The sequence below is a fragment of the Hippopotamus amphibius genome, chromosome 4 (assembly GCF_030028045.1).
Source record: "Hippopotamus amphibius kiboko isolate mHipAmp2 chromosome 4, mHipAmp2.hap2, whole genome shotgun sequence".
NCBI classification, from domain to species: Eukaryota; Metazoa; Chordata; class Mammalia; order Artiodactyla; family Hippopotamidae; genus Hippopotamus; species Hippopotamus amphibius.
In genome coordinates, this window is record NC_080189.1 from 106,507,938 (window position 1) to 106,527,677 (window position 19,740).

Genomic DNA, 19,740 nt, shown 5'->3' on the forward strand with positions numbered 1-19,740 from the left:
AGAAATTAAAGAAACACTTCAATTTACCATTGCAACAACAACAAAAAAATACCTAGGAATAAACCTACCTAAGGAGGCAAAAGACCTGTATGCAGAAAACTATAAGACACTGATGAAAGAATCAAAGACAATACAAACAAATGGAGAGATATACTATGTTCCTGGATTGGAAGAATCAATATTGTGAAAATGACTACACTACCCAAAGCAATCTACAGATTCAATGCAATTCCTATCAAATTACCAACGGCATTTTTCACAGAACTAGAACAAAACATTTTACAATTTTACAAAAGACCCTGAATATCCAAAGCAATCTTGATAAAGAAAAACAGAGCTGAAGGAATCAGGTTCCCTGACTTCAGACTATACTACAAAGCTACAGTAATTAAGACACTATGGTACTGGCACAAAAATAGAAACATAGATCAATCGAACAGGATAGAAAACCCAGAGATAAACCCATGCACCTATGGTTGCCTAATCTATGACAAAGGAGGCAAGAATATACAATGGAAAAAAGACAGCCTCTTCAATAAGTGGTGCTGGGAAAGCTGGACAGCAACATGTATAAGAATGAAATTAGAACACTTCCTAACATCATACAAAAAAGTAAACGCAAAATGGGTTAAAGACTTAAATGTAAAGCCAGACACTATAAAATTCTTAGAGGAAAACATAGGCAGAACACTCTGACATAAATCACAGCAAGATCTTTTCCAAGCCATCTCCTAGAGTAATGGAAATAAAAACAAAAATAAACAAATAGGGCCTAATTAAACTCAAAAGCTTTTGCAAAGCAAAGGAAAACGAAAAGACAACCCTCAGAATAGGAGAAAATATTTGCAAATGATGTGACTGACAAGAGATAAGTCCCCAAAATTTACAAGCAGCTCATGCAGCTCAATATTAAAAAAAAGCAAACAACCCCATCGAAAAATGGGCAGAAAAGCTAAACAGACATTTCTTCAAAAAAGACATACAGATGGTCAAGAGGCACATGAAAAGATGTTCACTATTGCTAATTATTAGAGAAATGCAAATCAAAACTACAATGAGGTATTACCTCACACCAGTAAGAATAGCCATCATAAAAAAAAATCTACACACAATAAATGTTGGAGAGGATGTGGAGAAAAGGGAACTCTCTTGCACTGTTGGTGGAAATGTAAATTTGTGCAGCCACTATGGAGAAGAGTATGGAGGTTCCTTGAAAAACTAAATGATACGATCCTGCAATCCTACTCTTGAGCATATATCCAGAGGTAACTATAATTTGAAAAGATACATGCACCCCAATGTTCACTGAAGCACTATTTACAATAGCCAGATCATCGAAGCAACCTAAATTTCCAACAACAGATGAATGGATAAAGAAGATGTGGTACATATACACAATAGAATATTACTCAGCCATTAAAAATAATGAAATAATGTCATTTGCAGCAACATGGATGGACCTGGAGATTATCATACTAAGTGAAGTAAGGCACACAGAGAAAGACAAATATCATATGATATCACTTATATGCGGAATCTTTAAAAAATGATACAAATGAACTTACTTACAGAACAAGAACAGAGTCACAGACTTAGAGAATGGTTACCAGAGCAGAAGGGGTGGGGGGAGGGACAGATTGGGAGTTTGGGACTGACTTACACACTGCTGTATTTAAAGTAGATAACCAACAAGGACCTACTGTATAGCACAGGGAACTCTGCTCAGTATTCTGTAATAAGCTAAATGGGAAAAGAATTTTAAAAAGAATAGATACACGTATATGTATAACTGAATCACTTTGCTGTACACCTGAAACTATCACAACATTGTTAATCAGTGATACTCCAATATAAAATAAAAATTTTAAAAATTAAAAACTAAAAAAGAAGTGGATATGTTTTAATCTGCTAAATTGATGGCCATCTGTTAACAGCAACAGAAAACTAATGCAAATTTTGGTACCTGGAAAGGGAGAGGTGCCGTAGCACACACTTAATGTAGGAGTGGTGTGAAATCAGTAAGTGGACAAAAGACGGAAGAATGCCGAAGAGCACAGTGGGGAAAAGCCTAGACTTGCTTAGACAGACGCTTAGACACCTGACTTCACAGAGGTCACCCACAAGGGCTCAGGAGGAAGTGGGGGCATGTGAGTAGACACTGGAGGGAGATAAGGGTCTGGCAGTTCCTCACATGGCTGACCCAGTGATCCCACTCCTAGATACGTGCCCAAGAGAAAACGTACGTCCACATGTAACTCGCACACAGGTGTTCACAGCGGCATATTCATAATGGCCCAAAACTGGAAACCACCCAAAAGACCATCAGCTGGTGAAAGAAGAACCCAAACGCGGTGCCCCTGGACAATGGACATTATCTGGCCATCAAAGGAAAGAAGCAATGACCCCAGCCACCACAGGGACAGCCCTGGAAAACATCAGGCTGAGGGAAGAAGCCAGACACAAAGGTCCAGGTGCTATGGGCTCCACTGTGTGAACGTCCAGAACAGACACACACAGGACAGACGGCAGACCGCAGGGTACCTGAGGCAGGGACACGCGGGCTCAGGGAGGCGGTAGGTAAACTGATGCGGCTTTCTTCCTGGGGAAATGCAAGCTGCCTAAGCTCCACGGGGGCACTAGATACACAACTCTGTGAAAGAACTAAAAGCCGCTGAACTGTACACGTTAAAGGGGCCAATCGTAGGGTGTATGAATTATACCTCAACAAAGCTGTTAGAACAAGACAGGCCCAACATAATCAGCCATCAGGGACAAGCAAAGTAAAACCAATCACGATGCCTAAAATGGGTATTTTTCAAACCTGACAGTCCCGAGCTGGGGAGAAGGTGGGGCCAACAGAAAACCATACACAGCTGGTGCGAAGGCAGTTTGGCAAATATCCATTATAAACATCCTGACGTGTTTAGTTTTGGTCACCTATTCACAGGTCTGTGTGCCTGGTGGCCTGCAGCCTCTGAGGAAGGCTCTAAGGTCCGTCCACACCTCCACACCCTGGAGCCCAGCTGTGCCCTCCTTCCTGGGTCACTGCCAGGAAATCAGGTAGGAACTGGCTTGACCAGGGAGCAGTCACACACCTGGGATCTACCCCACAGCTGACGCCTGTGTGTGGACACCTGCACACAAAACCTAAGAGCACGCTTTGGTGGCAAGTGGACAGAGGCTGCAGGAGGCAAGACCCACACGTGGATCCTCCTGCACATAAACCCATCCCAGCAAAGTGCCTGCATGTGTGACGCACATCGTGCGCGAGGCCAGACTGGCTTGTTTGTGAGGCAGGAAAACAAGGTGAACTGCTTGCATTATTCTAACTTTACACACCAAGACATCGTTTATATGATAAATTAAGTTCTGAAGAAAAGGTAAAGCTGTCCCACAAACACTCACCTGTTTAAGTCAAGTCAGGATAAAACGCTAAGCTTTCTGCCTCTCTCCAGGTACACCCCTCACTGTGTTTAATCCCTTCCTCTTCACCTTTTAAAACAAGGGGTGCTGGTGAGGGTGGTGGATCACCCATCCAGCGGAAGCACAGAGAAGCCCTCTGACTTACGGACACCAGGGCCAGGCTCCGGGGGCACCGACTCCGTCCCGAGGGCAGCATCACTTTGCTTCTTGGAATCTTGCAAAAGCTGCAGAAACACCTTTTTGAAAATGAAAAAGAGCCTCACGTTATTTTACGTTCCTCTCCACATTGTACTTTTTTTTTGCTTCAGTTACCCACCTAGCTCATTACAACAATATTCACCAAACAGCCACCATATTTCATTTGGTCACTTGGTTAACAGGCATAAGGCCCACAGGACACACAGGTGAGTGAAAGCGGACCATGAACCTAGGGCACTTTGCTCTGGCCAAGTCCCCAGGCAGGAGTGGGCAGGGAAAGGAAAGGCTGACAGTACAGGGTATCCAATTCAGCTGGAGTGTGTGACACACTGTCCCAGCACCTTAGAAATTCAGGACAAATCAGGCCACGAACACGTGAGCCTCACCACTGATTCGGTGTGGGTGGGGCCATGCGTAACAGTGCCCCCTGGACAGTTGTCTCCGCGGGCTATGGGATGCCACACTACCTAAACAGGTTCATCTGATTAACTGGCTTGAAGTCACTATTTAGTTAGTGCCAGAAGCTGAAGCCCAGCCTCACCGTTCAAACCTGAGGGCTGTAGCCACCATCAAAAGCCTGCAAATAATAAATGCTGGAGAGGGCGTGGAGAAAAGGGAACCTCCCTACACTGTTGGTGGAAGTGTAAATTGGTGCAGCCACTATGGAGAACTATATGGAGGTTCCTTAAAAAACTAAAAGTAGAGCCACCATATGACGCAGCCATCCTACTCCTGGGTATGTATCTGGAGAAAAACATAATTTGAAAAGATACGTGCACCCCAATGTTCACTGCAGCACTATTTACAATAGCCAGGACATGGAAGTAACCTAAATGTCCCTCAACAGAGGAATGGATAAAGAAGATGTGCTACATATAGATGATGGAATACTACTCAGCCATAAAAAAGAATAAAATAATGCCATTTGCAGCAACCTGGATGGACCTAGAGATTTTCATACTAAGTGAAGTAAATCAGAAAGAGAAAGACAAATATCATATGATATCACTTATATGTGGAATCTAAAATATGATACAGATGAACTTATTTACAAAACAGAAACAGCTCACAGTCATAGAGAACAAACATGGGTAACAAAGGGGGAGAGGGATAAATTAGAAGTTGGGGATGAACACATACACACTACTAAGTATAAAACAGAGAAACAACAAGGTCGTACTGTAGAGCACCGGGAACTCTACCCAGTATCCTGCAATACCTCGTAATTGAATGGAAAAGAATCTGAAAAATAAGATATATATGTATACACATTTATATGTATAACTGAATTACTTTGCTGTACACCTGAAACTAACACAACATTGTAAACCAACTATACTTCTATAAAAGCTTTTTTAAAAATCCAAGGACTGGGCCCAAATCGGTGAGAGTGAGGTGGGAAAGTGTGGTGTGGAGTCAGGGGGATGCGGGGATGGGAGCCTGCAGGCAGCTGCTGCAGGCGAGGCAGGCCCGGGGCAGCGGCGAGAGGGTGGCCCCAACGTAAGCCCTGGGGGGCAAAAAGGAGGGGCGACCTGGAGGAGGCCGGGGCGCTGGGCTCCAAGGCAGGGGCTCCACTCCCCACAAACGCCAGGGTCTGCCCTGCACCGCAGACACAGGACCCATGCCTCGTCTGGAGACCAGGGTGACAGTAACAGCAGCTAACTCAGTGCACGGCGGCTGTGAGGTGCTAGACACAGACGGGAAGGAGGCAGTGAGTTTCCTCACTCACAGCTCCGTGTCCACCACGGCCCCCCTCTCCTCCGGTGGCGTCACCACACGTACCCCGAGCCCTGGGGGCCCGGCCCTGCTCCAGCCTCCCCGCTGGGTGGGTCTTATACTCAGTAAGACCCCAAGTCAGCAGCCCCCCTCAGCTTCGGATTTCTGTAAACAACATTTCCATCCTGACTATTTATTTAGAGAAGTGAGCACAGAGATACTGACAGACTCTGTGTGCTCTGAGGGGCCCCCAGCCCCCAGAAGAAGATGGGGCGAGGGAGTCGGGGGAGAAGCAGCCGTCAGGAGGGGAGAAGCGCGTTCTCTATGCGTGTACAGAAGGAGTTTGGGGCAGAGAATCCTGCAGAGAGGAGCCTGGGTCCTCTGAATTGGGGACGAGCCACGAGGTGTCATTAGATCCGATGCGGTTACTTTATAGGTAAGATGACCCCTTGCTGATTCCCAGTAAGGCTCCAAGGAAGAGCTGCCAACCCCACGACTGCTACACGTAGAAACAGCACCAGAGATTAACAATAGAACAGCAACGATGTGCCACGTGTCACCTTGGAGGACGACCTGCCGTTCCAGCTGAGCTGCCTTGTGTGACAAATGGTAATAAGACACACAAAACTGCTGCAAGGAGTGAACACATTTGTACATAAAGTGGGGAGGACAATGCCAGCCACGCGGGGAGCTCGAGAGACCTGGTCCTAAGAGCAGCCGGAGGGGGAGGGGCAAGGACAGCAGGGCGCCTGTGATGCGTCACGTCATTTAATTCTTACATCGACCCAATGAGATCAGTTCTGTCACCTCACCTAAGAGGAGGGCACCAAGGCCCTGTGACCGGCATTCACCCAGCGCATTTACGAAGAATGAAATTAGAAACAACAGAGATAGCGCACGTCAAGACTCATTCGCTGAGCAAAGAATTCCTCTGTATCTCATTTTAATGGAATTTTCATTGGATGTTCAAATGTAATTGTGAATTATATAAAGCATATCTTGATAACAAAGGGAGCAGTCTTGATAATCACCTTCATCTATTCTTTCTACATGTTCCCTCTCTCCCTCCTTTCCTAGCAAGGCAGTGTGTGTGCATGTGTGAGTGCTGGAAGAGAAAACAGAATAAGGGCAGAGGCCCTGCCCCCAGAACCTCACAGATCACTGGACATCATCAGTACCACCCAGCACTCAGGATCAGGCTCCCTGTCAGAACCCTCAGACCTCACCTGTGAAGGGTGAGAGGTGGGGCTGAGACAGTAAGAGCATCACGAGTGCCACCTAGTGCCGACCCACCTTAACTGCAGGCACATCGTCCAGGAGGCTGAGAAAATGAGAAAGTATCATCATGGCCCGATGAACAGACAGGACCAACAAAGGTCACATCTGTCAGAAGCATGTGATGATGCCTGCTGTCCTCAAAGGTTTGAGCTCTCAATGGCGGGTGCCACCTTATTATTCTGGGCTGGGATTCCCATGCTCACCGGAAGCAGTTAGACTACAGTCCTGGAGCTCCCTGTCAAGGGTCTTGCCATCCAGAATGGAAGGCTCCTCACACCCCATGGAGTTCGGCAAGCCCCACACTCTAGGCTTAATCCATCTTTTATTACACGATACACACTCTCAGGCATAACTTTAAATCAGTAATTGTACTTGAAAGCCAAATCTTCACAAACTTTGCTTGGATAACCAAAACAGGGAAACATATGCTTCGCTTCACTTGGACACGGATGAGAAAACACAAAATACTGCAAAAATTCTCCTTATAGATAAGATTAAGGAAAGTCTACTAAACACATGGAAACATCCCTTCAAAAGAGAGAAAAACAAAGCATGAACAGCCCCATAGCCGGCTGAGCATCTCACACCCCAGCTACACTTCCCACAGTTTAAGAAGAAAGTTGCTTTTGTGAGTTTTCTAATGCAGATATGGAATGACATTATACACATATCTTGCTCCTCTTTTGGTGTTTTCTCTATACTTCTAACTGAATAGAGGCCATAGGCCAATTTACATGATAAAATAGGACCCACATCTGGCCTATTGTACATAAAAGAATTAAAGAGTAATTTTCAATCTTATCTAATGTTTTAAATTTCCCTGAAATTAGCTCAGGGTTCCCAAGTCAAAGGACAATCAAATGAGGATTGACCAAACTACTGTCATTAAATTTTAAGTAAATTCATCACATGAAAGGAATAAGAACATAAAATATGATGAAGTTAAACTAAACAGCAAAAACAACAAAACAAAAACAAACAAAAAAACAAGTAACCCAATTAAAAAATGGATGGAGGACCTAAATACACATTTTTGCAAAGAAGACTTGCACATGTCAACAGGCACATGAAAAAATGCTCAGCATCACTAATCATCAGGGAAAATCAAACCACAAGAAGACATCACTTTACACCTGTTAGAACTGCTATTATCAAGACAAGAAACAACGAGTGTTAGTGAGGATGTGGAGAAAGGGAACCCCCGTGCACTGTTGGTGGGAATGTAAATTGGCGCAGTCAATACGGAGAACAGTATGAAGGGTCCTCAGGGAATTAAAAATAGAGCCACCGTATGACCCAGAAACTCCATTTCATTCCAACTCATTCCGTGACCAAGCTACAGAAGCAACCTAAGTGTCTATCAGTGGATGATGGAGAAAGAAGATGTGACATATTTATACAACAGAATGTTGTTCAGCCATAAACAAGAAGGACATCCTGCCATTTGCAGCAACATGGATGGACTTGCAGGGCATTATGCCAAGTGAATTAAGTCAGACAGAAAGACAAACACTGTATGATACTGCTTACATGTGGAATCTAAGAACTAACTAGCTCATATATACAGAGAACAGATGGGTGGTTGCCAGAGGTGGGGAGTATGGGGTGGAAGAAATGGGTGAAGGTAGTCAAAAGGTACAAACTTCCAGTTACAAGTAAGTACTGGAGGTATAAGGTACAGCAGGGTGACTGCAGTTAACAATACTGTATTGTATATATTTGAAAGTTGTTAAGAGAATAGATCTTTAAATTTCTCATCACAAGAAAAAAACGTGTAACTACGTAAGGTGATGGACGTTAATGAAATTTATAATGGTGATCATTACCAAATATATACATAAATCAAATCATTACATCATACACCTTAAACTAATACAATGTTATATGCCAATAAAACTGGCGGGAAATAAATGATCAAATTAAATCTCAGGGATACTAAATAGTGTGAAAATAATTAGCAATTTAACAAAACTGTGGGTTTAAGTACAAAGCCTATGACACTTCTGCTGTTTTAAAGGCAGAGAAGGTCAACAGTTGGGGATTCTTCATCTGGGGACTTGGGTTTTCTTAACTGAGAAGAGCTGCAGAGGCTAAACAGTCCTCAGACTGCAGGGATGAGTCTGCCCTGTTGCCAAGCACTCTTAGACCCCAAACTCAGGTCTAACGCTGTTAGACCTGCACTGGAAGTGCCAGTTTGACAGACTGAACCCCGAGACGGTCGGTGCACGGCACCTTCTGCCTGGATGCCAGAGAAATGCATGAAACCCACCAAACTCTGTAAGCAATGGCAGCAGCATCCCAGCAAGGAAAGACATGAGCAGAGGAAGAATTTCCAAACGCTGGGCAATGTAACATATGCTGTGTCTTTTCAGTTTCCCAAAAGTGATTTTTTTTTAAGCAGAGGGTAAAATCATGGGGACAGTCCAGATGATAAAGAATAACACAGTCACTGGCCAGCCCTCTGCAGACACAGGACTCCAGGCGGGGCTGCCCCCTGCCGGGCCACACCATGCACAAGAAGGGCTTTTATTATTTTATAGGAACTTGTATGAGTTCCCAGTTGCCGGTGTAACAAATTGTCACAAACAACACACATCTATCATCTCATAATCCTGGGAGTCAGAAATCTAAAGTGGGCCTCAGGGACTAAGATCAGGGTGTTGCAGGGCTGTTCCTTCTGCAGGCTCTAAGGGAGGCCACCCTCGCTTGCCTTTCTCTGTGTCGAGTGGCCTGTGGTCTTTGGCTCGTGGCCTCATCCTCCATCCTCAAAGCTCATCGTCTTGCTTCCATGAAGGGATCACCTGCTCCTGGGTCCACCCTCCCTACGTGCCTCTTACGAGCCCACTTTGGATCACGCCAGGCCCCCCAAGACAATCCCAGATACTCGTCCATCATAACGTCCACGCTGGTAACATTCACAGGTTCCAGAGATGAGGCAGCTCTGGAGGCTCCACGTGGTTTCCAGTGTATACAGAGAGACGGCAGCAGGTACAGACCAGAAACGCACTGCAGGGCAGCAGCTCCCTCGTGGCTAGGAGCTCATGCACCCAAGGAACAGATATCCAGGACCCTCTTCACAAAGAGACCAAGGAAACCCTCCGAACAGAATCAGCAAGCTGGGTGGGGAGAGTCTGCCCATCTCACGTGGGCAGTCTGACCTTCCTAGAATATTATTAGAAACTTCAAATTTATTAAAAACGCACTAGGATGTTAATGATGCAGGAGACTCTGCATGTGTCAGGGCAGAGGATGTATGGGAAACCTTGGTATCTTCTGCTCGATTTGCTGTGAACCTAAAACTGCTCCAAAAAACAGTCTGTTCAGGGATCTTCCCTGGTGGTCCAGCGGTTAAGACTCCTTCTTCCACTGCAGGGGACACAGGTTCAATCCCTGGTCGGGGAACTAAAATCCCACAAGCCATGTGGCACGGCCAAGAAATTAAAAAAAAAAAAGTCTGCCTAACACTACTCTACTCACATTCACCCTGTTCTCATTACCTCAGCAGATCCTGTCTTGGCCTCAGAGATGACTGCGAAAGGACTTTCATCTGCCTGGCTGGGGCCCCGGCTCTCCTGGCCCCCAGCCCCACACAGTGAACACTGTCCCTTGCACTGCAGGAGGGCATGTAAATGCCGCAGTGAAGTCGGCGACCACATGAGCAAATTCCACGTCTCAGTCCCATTGGCCTGGGGCTGATTTAGGGACCGTGACTCACAGGACTTTGTCGCAATTTAAGTGAAGCTGCGGTCTGGCTGCAGAGCCAGGCATGTTGCTGGCGGCCCCTCCCTGCCCACTGTGACGTCCCGGCCAAATGCAGATGAACAAAAGCAAAGATCCCGGGGTGCGATTACAGCCACGCTCACTGCGATCGATGCCAGACACAAGAGAGGAAAGTCAATACTCGCCAAGTGTAAAGACACAAAATTGGTGGAGATGGGTATTTTATAGACTAAACCAAACAAAAGAAAGTTTTTTTAAATGTGCTTAATCTTTTTCCAATTTAAGATAGCTTTCTCAAACAGATCCAAATGTACTATAAAATTATATTTTGTTAAATCTCCTATCTGAAATGCATAAAATATTGGCTGTCCCTAATACAGATATCTTCTTTTTTAGCATCTGCATGTGTGTGAGAGAGAAGAGAGATATGAGACCACATCAATCAGTATTTACTTAGCACCTATTACGTACAAAGCATGCACTAAACGTAGCAGGTGGAAATTATTGCAAGAAATTGGAGAAGCAGATGAAATCTCCAAGGTAACTGAGCAGCTGGTTCTGTTGCTTCTCACTGGGCTTGTTTTGGGATAATTAACAGAGGACGTGAGATGGGCAGTGGGGGGTGGGGTGGAGGGGTGCAGGGGGTGCATCCTGGAAAAGCCACGTGCCGGGAGGTTAGTTGCGTGGAAGAATGACTCTAAGAAGGCAGCGAGGATGGAGCCCCTCTCTCTGTCGAGTGTGGTGGTGGTCCCATGACCCTAATATGCATTTGTCACAATGTTTGAGTGGATTTTACTGCATGAAATTTAATGAATTTTTTAAAAAACAAAAAGAAAAGAGGGTAAAGAGGAGGAAGATTAAGAAATGTCCAAAAGGAACTACATTCAATATCTTGTAGCAAACTCTTATGGAAAATAATCTGTATATATATATATATACACACACACACACACACACACACATATATATGTATGTATAACTCAATTACTTTGCTGTACACCTGAAAGCAACACAACACTGTAAATCAACTATAGTTCAATAAAAGCAAAGAAATGTTCAAAAAGAACATGGATGGGTAAAGTATAAATTAAAATATTTGGGAGGAGAAAGGCAAATACTAAACAGAAAGAGGAATATTTAAGGGATATAGCATAAAAATCATTTTTAGAAGTCACACTGTGAAAGAACACCGTAACGTTAAAAACAACAGAAATGCTTAATTTCAGAATAAATCACTGCCCAGATATTTTGGATATAAGTAGCAGGAAAAGCAATATGGTAAGTCCTTACCTTTGTGTGTTTTCTTGCTATTTATAACCTATTCTCGGTACTATTATATTACATGATCCGAACAAAACCTGTGTATGAAAGTTAGAGAAGATATGTCTACCACAGGGATGAGAAAAATGAAGTTCCAGCCTGGGACACGGGACCAGCTTCACCCTGACAGGAGGCAAGCCCAGGAACCCACTCACGTCCCAAGGCTTGCCCCGCTCACCACTGCTGTGAGGGGTGGGGACAGATCCGTGGACAGGACACACTGGGCCCTCGGGGACAGGGGAGGTTACGAGGCCCAGGGGAACATGCTGGGGTTGCATACAGGTACAATCCCTTTGGGATTCAGCTGTTGGACAAGATCACAGGTCTGAAGGTTCATATCTCTGTCCCAGAAATTACCCTCCTGAATCTAACCAAAGGATGGCAGGACTCCCCCAGCCCGCCCACCATGTTCACAAACGTGTGTGCCTTCTGACTGATACTATGGAAACAGCTTACGTGCAGACAGTTTACGTGCCCTGCAAGGCAGATGTGAGAAACTGTATGACGGAACTTCTTTATATCAGAAATTATGTAGCCATAAAAATCATGGTTATGGGAAAAGTGGATATTGCTTGAGATAAATAGCATAAAGTGGGCAACTCCTGTTTTTTCAAAAAATAATAATAATAATAAAGGTACACGCAATGAGATTTCCAATCTGATTTAAAATTCTAGGCAAGTTCCTAACAAGCCCCAGGTCTCCAGAGAGGAGAGCAAGGAGGGGATGAGGGTGGGGGGTCAGAAATGAGGGAGAAGCCAGGACGGGGCCCAGGGGAGGCTGGGCAAGGAGGCTGGCAGGTGAGGGGCCCAGCAGGAGGAAGGGACAGCCCCGCACAATGGTGTGGAGGCCCAGGGCCGCCCCCCATCAGGGGAGGGGGGGTCCAGGGTGCAGTGGAGGACCACCCACCACATGGTCCTGCCAGCCCTCGGGGCTCCCGGACATTCCATGCGGACCCCAGTCAAACTGAACCACGCGAGGCCCTGCACTGGGGTCCCCACATCAGCCCAGCTCCCCGTGCCTCAGGGTGCCCAGTTTTCAACAGGGGCACAGAACATGGGGGTGAGACCACAACCCACAGCCTCTGAGTTCAGGGCCTGCGCTGGGCCCCCCTTAATCCAGCCACGACCCTTGAAGGCTGCCCTGCAGGGCGTCCAGGCCAGGGCTCCCAGGCACGTCAGCACTGCCTGGAGTGAGGGGAACATACAAAAAACCTCGGTTTCTGGTCCCGGAGAAACCCTGTCAGCAGTTAGGAATCCCTAACATTTAAGGTGTGGTCACAGGTGACCTCAGTTGGCCAGCATGGCCGTAGGCAATGGTGACAGAGGCCGCCTCACTGTTCCCTCGGCTCTGCAGGCCCCAGCTTCCTGTTGCCCTTTAGGTCGATTTTCCATCGATTTTTCTAGCTTTCACCAAAACAGTGCTTACAAAGAAGGCAACTGGCTTAACAAGACCTGGCAGATCATACGAATGGTACAAGCATAAGCAAACAAGCACACAAGTAAACGGTGGGGCTGGCATCTCTCCTGCCCCAGAACCTCCTTGCTCTAACCTCAGCAGGAGGGTGAAAGATGCAGCTGGAACTGATCATTTGAAAGAAAGGAAGGAAAGGGTTAGGATAGAGGAGAGTGAGGGGAGACAGAAGGAAGGATGGGGAGGAGGGAGAGAGGGAAGGGGAGGAGGGAAGGAGGGGGAAAGAAAGGAAAGAGGGAGGAAGGAGGGAGGGAGTTACTAAGAAGTATACTGAAGTATCTTATGTATATAAAGCATAGTTTTCAATAAGCCTCTCCCTGGATGTTCATTTTGCCTTGAGATAGTATTGATTGGTTACATGAAACATACTAATTAACAAAACACTTAAAAGCTAAGCATGTGCCCGGAACTTAATGACCTGCCTCACCTTTTTCCCTGTGATGTTTAAAGCCATAGAATAGCCGAGCCAGTCACTCCACAAAACCTCACCTCACGACAAGCATCACAGGATTGCTGAACTTTCTTCCCTTCCTGGCAGCAGGTAAGGCGCCACTTACACAAAGGGAACACCTGTCCTAGCTGTGGGTTCAGCCACGAATGAGTGAGTCTACACATGAAGAGGGGGAGCGCGCATGGTCACTGATGTGTGTTTAGTCTGAAAGGCTGACCCGTGTCCCCTCAGGTCCTGCCGCCCTGCCCGAGTCCAGCGAGCGCAGGACGTGTCTGTCTGTCCGCACCAGGACACCACCCACCAGGAAACACCGGTGAGCCACGGATGCTTCCAGGGACGGACACTGCACAGCACATCTGCGTGTGATGGCAATCGCCTCTTCTCACAATCCAGAAGCAACTCTCCTTCTCCTTTCTCAAGCGGCCCAGGCTGGCAAAACCACCCTCAAGGGCACCGCCTCCGCATCCGCAGGGAGGCTGTGATTCACGATTCACTGGAGACAGAGGGTCCTACCTGCACAGATAGCCAGCTGCCTCGCGTGACACTCGGATGAGTCCAGACGTCAGAAGTCAGGGACCAGCAACGTGTGGCTCAGGACCCGAGCAGCCACCCGGGCTGTCCACCCACGAGAACCCCGAGCCGCCCTGACGCAGGCCGTCGTGGGAGGGGGTCTGGGAAATGTGCCCACTTCCGCATCCACAGGAGCAGGACGGGCGTGTGCCCAAAACCCCTGGATGCGAGGTTCCTTTTCCTGGAGCACAGAGGCAATTTAAGTCCATCGTGACCCCAAAGGCAACAGTCTCACATCCTATGATCTGTGGGCAAGAAGGACCTTTACCGTGTTGCCTGGTTTGTCCAGGCATTTAACTATGATGGGTAATTCCTGGAATAAACATGTAAACTGTTCTAATTATTTTAAAGATCACACACCTGAGGCTCATCCAAGGCCCCAGGTGTGGGAGGGAGAAAGGTGTGGATGGAGACTTAGCTGGGGCAGGGCTCCCGCCCCCTCCACTGGGACAGGCTGCTCCCGGAAGCCAGTCACACCAGCATTCACGAAGCAAGTACCAGCCCCCGCTAGTGTCAAGCGGAGTGTGGAGGTGGGCACAGAAAGCCCCTCAGCATCCCGGGAGGGAGATGATAAGGCAGAAAGGGGTCATGGAGTAGACCACAGAGGGTGGGGAAAGGAGGCCGGCAGAGCTGCTGGGACCCCGGACTGGGGCTGCCTTTCTGCTGAGATGGCATCCATGTCACCACTGGAAGCAGGGCAGAGGGAGAGCCGGCCCTGACACAGGAGATTCCCGACCTGGCTCAGAAGCAGCTCGTACCCATCCTGGGTACGTAGCAGGCTGCTCCTTGCTGGCCTGTGGGCCCCGACTGCTCTCTTCAGAAGGACAAGGTGCCGGCTGACGGCCCATGAGAGGCAGGGCATCGCCCACAAGGTAACAGGTTCGTTTAACGTGACTCACGCTCAGAAAACCCAGGTCTGAGGGCGGCGCTGTCATTTATGAGCCGTGTGGTTCGGGGTAAAGAAATCAGCCTGAGCCTCAGCCTTAAACCAGGAATGACAGTAAGTGACAGAGTTAGGAGAGGAGAACCAGATACACTCTACGTACAAAAGCGGTTTGTGACACTGTAAACCTTCTACTGCTTACAATCTTTCGTGGCCACTTACTCCAGACAAAAGGTGTAGCGGCCGCTATGCCTTGGGGTCACACTGCTTTACGCACAAGTAGCTGCTTCTCCTCCTGCATCACAGACACAGTGATGTGCCGTCAGCCCCCAAATCCCTTCCAAAACCCAACCAGAAGTTCAGCCTTCGACATCCCAAGAGCGGCAGTATTTTACTTCTCATGGGTATTTAAAGTCCAGGTGTTTTAGACTCTGTCAACTACTGATCAGCTGCTGTTGCTATTCTCGGGTAACACAGAGAAGGTGGCCCAAGGTTCTTCCCAGATTCTTAAAATTTTAATTTGCAGCATTTGATTTTTATTTTAAATCTGTAGCGCTTTCTAAAACTTAGATCTGGCTCACACCAACCTCAAGCCCCCCACCCCCACCCCCACACCCCGCCCAAGGCCCTCGATTTGGTTACAGGAAGCAGCAACTTCCTGCTGGAGGAAAGGCCCAGCTCTGACTCCTCTGCGTCCACGGAGAAGGGCTGGTGCCAGCCGGCTCCATCCCGGGCAGGGCAGCAGAGCGGGGGCCTCATTGTTCCCATAATTGACCTTCTGACCTCCTGCACATCTTTGCCCAGTGCGGGGCCAGGGCTTCTGAGCAGAACTAGGTCAGTAGTGAAAGAGATGGGTGCCTCCAGGTGAGGAAGTATGGCCAGTAAGCCTCCCACTACTGAAACTTTCTGGACAGCTAGTGATTCTGGATTAAAGCCACCAAAGTTCTCAATATAAAAATGCCATTTCCCTTAAAGAACCACAGTCACCTGTCGGGTGTGTTAAATGCCAATCAGAGCTGCGAAATGAATGAAAATGCACAGGGTCCCCATCACGTCCCCGAGTGACCAAGCACAAATCAGAAAGGCCTGCTCGAGCACCTCTCATCAGAAGGTACCTCTTCTAAGCTGGTGTCTGAGATCCCATAGCCCGTTAGGTGCAGGTGGTGAAGGTTCTGGTCCAGGGCCTGGAAGAGCCCTTTGAAGCAGGCTCTGTCTGCATCCTCAGGGATTGTGTAGCTCAGCTCGCCTGGGCTGCTGCCTTTGAGGGATGCTTGTGGGATGTAGGTCTGGATCAGAGACGTGACACAAGCTGTGTCCTTCAGGTCATCAGCCTCCAGAACAGAAGGCTATCCAAAAGAAGTGATGGAACGGTAAGGAATGCAAACCCAAAGATACCAAATTTACACCAACTGATTTCACACCTATCCCTAAGCAACTTATTTTGTAATTCCAATTCCCACTCCATGCCCACCAGTGACTACGTTCTGTTTCTCTCTTTCTCGGGCACATTGTTTCCTCCCCAGAGACTGAGGTCCCAAGGACTCTGTGCGGAAAATACATGTCCTGTTTTGTCACCTCCCCGAGAGCTATAACAGGCCAGGCCCTGGCCAGATTCGGAATAAGTATCTGCTGAACAACTTGACTCTAAGGTGGGAGATGCTGTGACCGGGAAGCAGTCTTGATTCGTCTCCCCCGACCCCGAGCAGGGATGAGTCTCTCTGCACCTGCACATGCGCCCGGGGTCTCACCTGCTTGCTGAGCGTCAGGCGGAGCCCCTGGCCATGGGCCTGGGCCAGGTTGGCCGGGGGACCGCAGCACCGGAGCCGCCCCTGCTGCAGCACGGCCACGCGGTCACTCAGCGCCTCAGCCTCATCCAGGTGGTGGGTGGTGAAGATGATCGTCCGACCTGAGACCCAGGAAGGAGGTATCACACCCGCACGACACGCAGGGGCTCCATCCCAAACCTCCCATCGGGGACCCGACGTGGGGGTGATGTCAAGAGCATCACAGGGTTTTAAGTCAGAGAGGACTGAGACTCGGTGGAGCTCACCCTCCAAGTCAGAGGCCCAGAAACGCCTCGGGGTTAGGACACAGCTTCTGCAAACCCTCCAGCACGAAGGGTGACACTGAGGGACAAGCCAGGGGGTCCCTGGGGCCAGGTGCCTGTCTGGAAGAGCTCAGGGCAGCCGCACCACAGAGAGTGCGTTTCAGGTGGGGGAGGCAGGGGGCTAGGGGCATGAGCTGGGGCCCGCCCAGGAAGAAAGAATCCACCCTGAGCACAGAAATGAGTGTTTGGCTGATACACATCCTCTGTGAATCCTAGCATCTTGTCCAGTTTTACTGCCTTTGCTGTTGGAGGAAAGGGCCCCGGAGGCCAGTGGCCAGAAACCCTGGAAGGTGATTCTGTAATGGTCACTTCTGGAAGCTCTCAGGCCTACACCGAGTGCATTCTACCTATTCTAGTTTATTGAAGAAATAAACACATTGATTGATTCTTATCTAAAAAGCAAATTTTCCAATTGGGATTGCATATATATGTGACTAATAAAAAAAATCAAATTGTACACTTTAAATATATACAGTTCATTGTATGTCGATTATAATTCAATAAAAATTCTTAAAAAAAAAAGCAAATTTTCTGAGAGAGAAGGCCAAACACATTTTTAACGCTACCCGATTTTTGTTTTTAAATAGAAACATGGGAAGACCAGGATTCTCAATTCATTTTTTAAAACAATGCATCTGAACAGAAACCGTGATATGTAAAGCCTAGAGCAATGGGGAATGGGGGGAGGCTGGAGGTCCATGGTGTCCACTGTCACCACAGATATGTTCCAAAGACCAAGGCCAACCCCTTGGCACGAGGTCCTTCGAGGCTAAGAAAATGTGCTCAGTCCCTGATCTGGAATTAGAGACAGTTTAGAGGTGATGTGTTTCCTGACAATCAAGTCATCTGAAAATTAAAGTAAGCTGGAATGTAAATTCCAAAAAAAATGTAGATTAAGTTCACAATGTTTGATGCTTCTCAGTGGACATTTAGGAAACTCAAGGCACCCCTACACTTGAGAGGACAAGCGTTGCTCTGTAAGACACGGCCTTGCCTTTCTCCTGTTCAGGTGGTGCGTTTGGTCCCCTCTCCTCCTTCCCCACCCACCTCTCCTGTCTGTTTTAACAAGAGTGCTGAGCGGCCACTGGCTGAGCACCCGTGTACCAAGCACTGAGCTGTGCACTTTCACACACTTACTTCTCACACAGCCCAAGGGGCATCACTGTCTGTACTTGCAAACAGGAAAACTGGAGCCCAGAGGCGTGGGATCAAGACATGTGGAGCAGGAGGGGATTGAGTGCACTAATTTGCTCTGGTACCTTTCTTGTCCTTATTGGTCCCTCCAAGGGACACGTGAATACACTGGTCTCAGGGCTGACCAGGACCTCAGCACTGAGTATCACCCAGCAGGAAACATCCCAGGGAGCCCCAGACCCCCGTGTTGTGCCTGCAGAACCTCCTTGTACTCAGCAGGGACACTTGTCTTTTTGCCGCCTTCTGGCCTTCTGATCTGGTTTACAAAGCTATGGCATGGCTGCCTGGAGGTTTGGGGCAGTTTCCAGAAACGGCTACATGTTGATTCTTGAAAATGTCTTTCCCTTCTGGTATCACCCATCTGACCCTACTGATTCTGTACATGAGTCAGTGCAGGGACCCTTCCAAAGGAGCTCCCCAAGGACAACTATTGCCAAATGACTGAGAACAGTGAGAAAATAATAAGAACAGAATTTGAAGAAAGCTGCCTGTTTCTGAGACTTTTATCATATCTGATTTTCTATCCAAAGTTACTATCATACTCGTGACTCAAACATTCTATCAGCTAAGCCCGGAAAACCCCAGCTCTGATTTTTATAATAGGCCAGAGCTGTGAGCTTGTGGTGTTTAATTCACACTTCAATTCACGCGAGCAGGGTAATGAAACCTACTGACCTGTCCACCCATCACTTGTCCTCTTTGTCCACCCCCACTCTGGGGCAGGGAAGTGATTTACACTTGTTTTATCTCAAAACTTCACCACTGCCTCTATGTGTTGTTCAAAGTCACGATTTCTCATTTCTGTCCTACTTTTCTCCCCAAAAGGCCTCAGATAGGTGGAGAAAGGGGGCTGTGATCTCGGGGCAGTGAGCAGAGTGAGGGGCTCGGGCACAGTGTGGTCAGAGTCCTCCGGCCCCGGGTGGTGATCAGGACCACTTGGTCCTGTCCTGCCCCACCTGTACAGTAGGGCCTGGGATGGGGTCAGCCCACGGCATGGAGCCCCCTGTTCCCTCTGGTCCTTCAGTCCTGCTGGCCGCCAGCCCGAGTCTCCTCCGGCATCCAGGGCCCACCTCACCCCTGCAGGCAGCAACTCTCACAGGCTCTGCCGCCCTCTTGGTGCAGAAGCCAGGGGCTGTGAAAGTTCAGGACACCTGCAATGGTCACGGCCCTGGACCAGCGTCCTGCTCGGCCTCATGAGCTCTGATGTGGCTGCACCAGCTAAGGTGAAGCCCCGGCCCCTGACACAACCTCAGGGTCCTGGAGCAGTCGCCCAGCCCAGGGCAGCCTGCATCCTTCTCAGTCTTCTCCCTCCACGACCCCCCTACGTTTCTGGAACAGAAAAGAACAGTGCAGTCCTTTCATGTCTCCCCCTGACCCCAGCCTTACAACTAAGCTTTAAGTGACAGACG

General features: G+C 48.1%; 1 protein-coding gene across 1 annotated transcript in view; it reads right to left on the reverse strand.

Moving 5' to 3' along the window:
- The window catches only part of ABCA13 (ATP binding cassette subfamily A member 13), a 324,555-nt gene that overhangs the window by 148,453 nt on the left and 156,362 nt on the right, over nucleotides 1-19,740 (reverse strand). Inside the window, 3 exon segments of the mRNA XM_057732590.1 lie at nucleotides 3,569-3,659; nucleotides 16,146-16,376; nucleotides 16,779-16,936. Of these exon segments, the coding sequence (XP_057588573.1) occupies nucleotides 3,569-3,659; nucleotides 16,146-16,376; nucleotides 16,779-16,936 (480 nt within the window).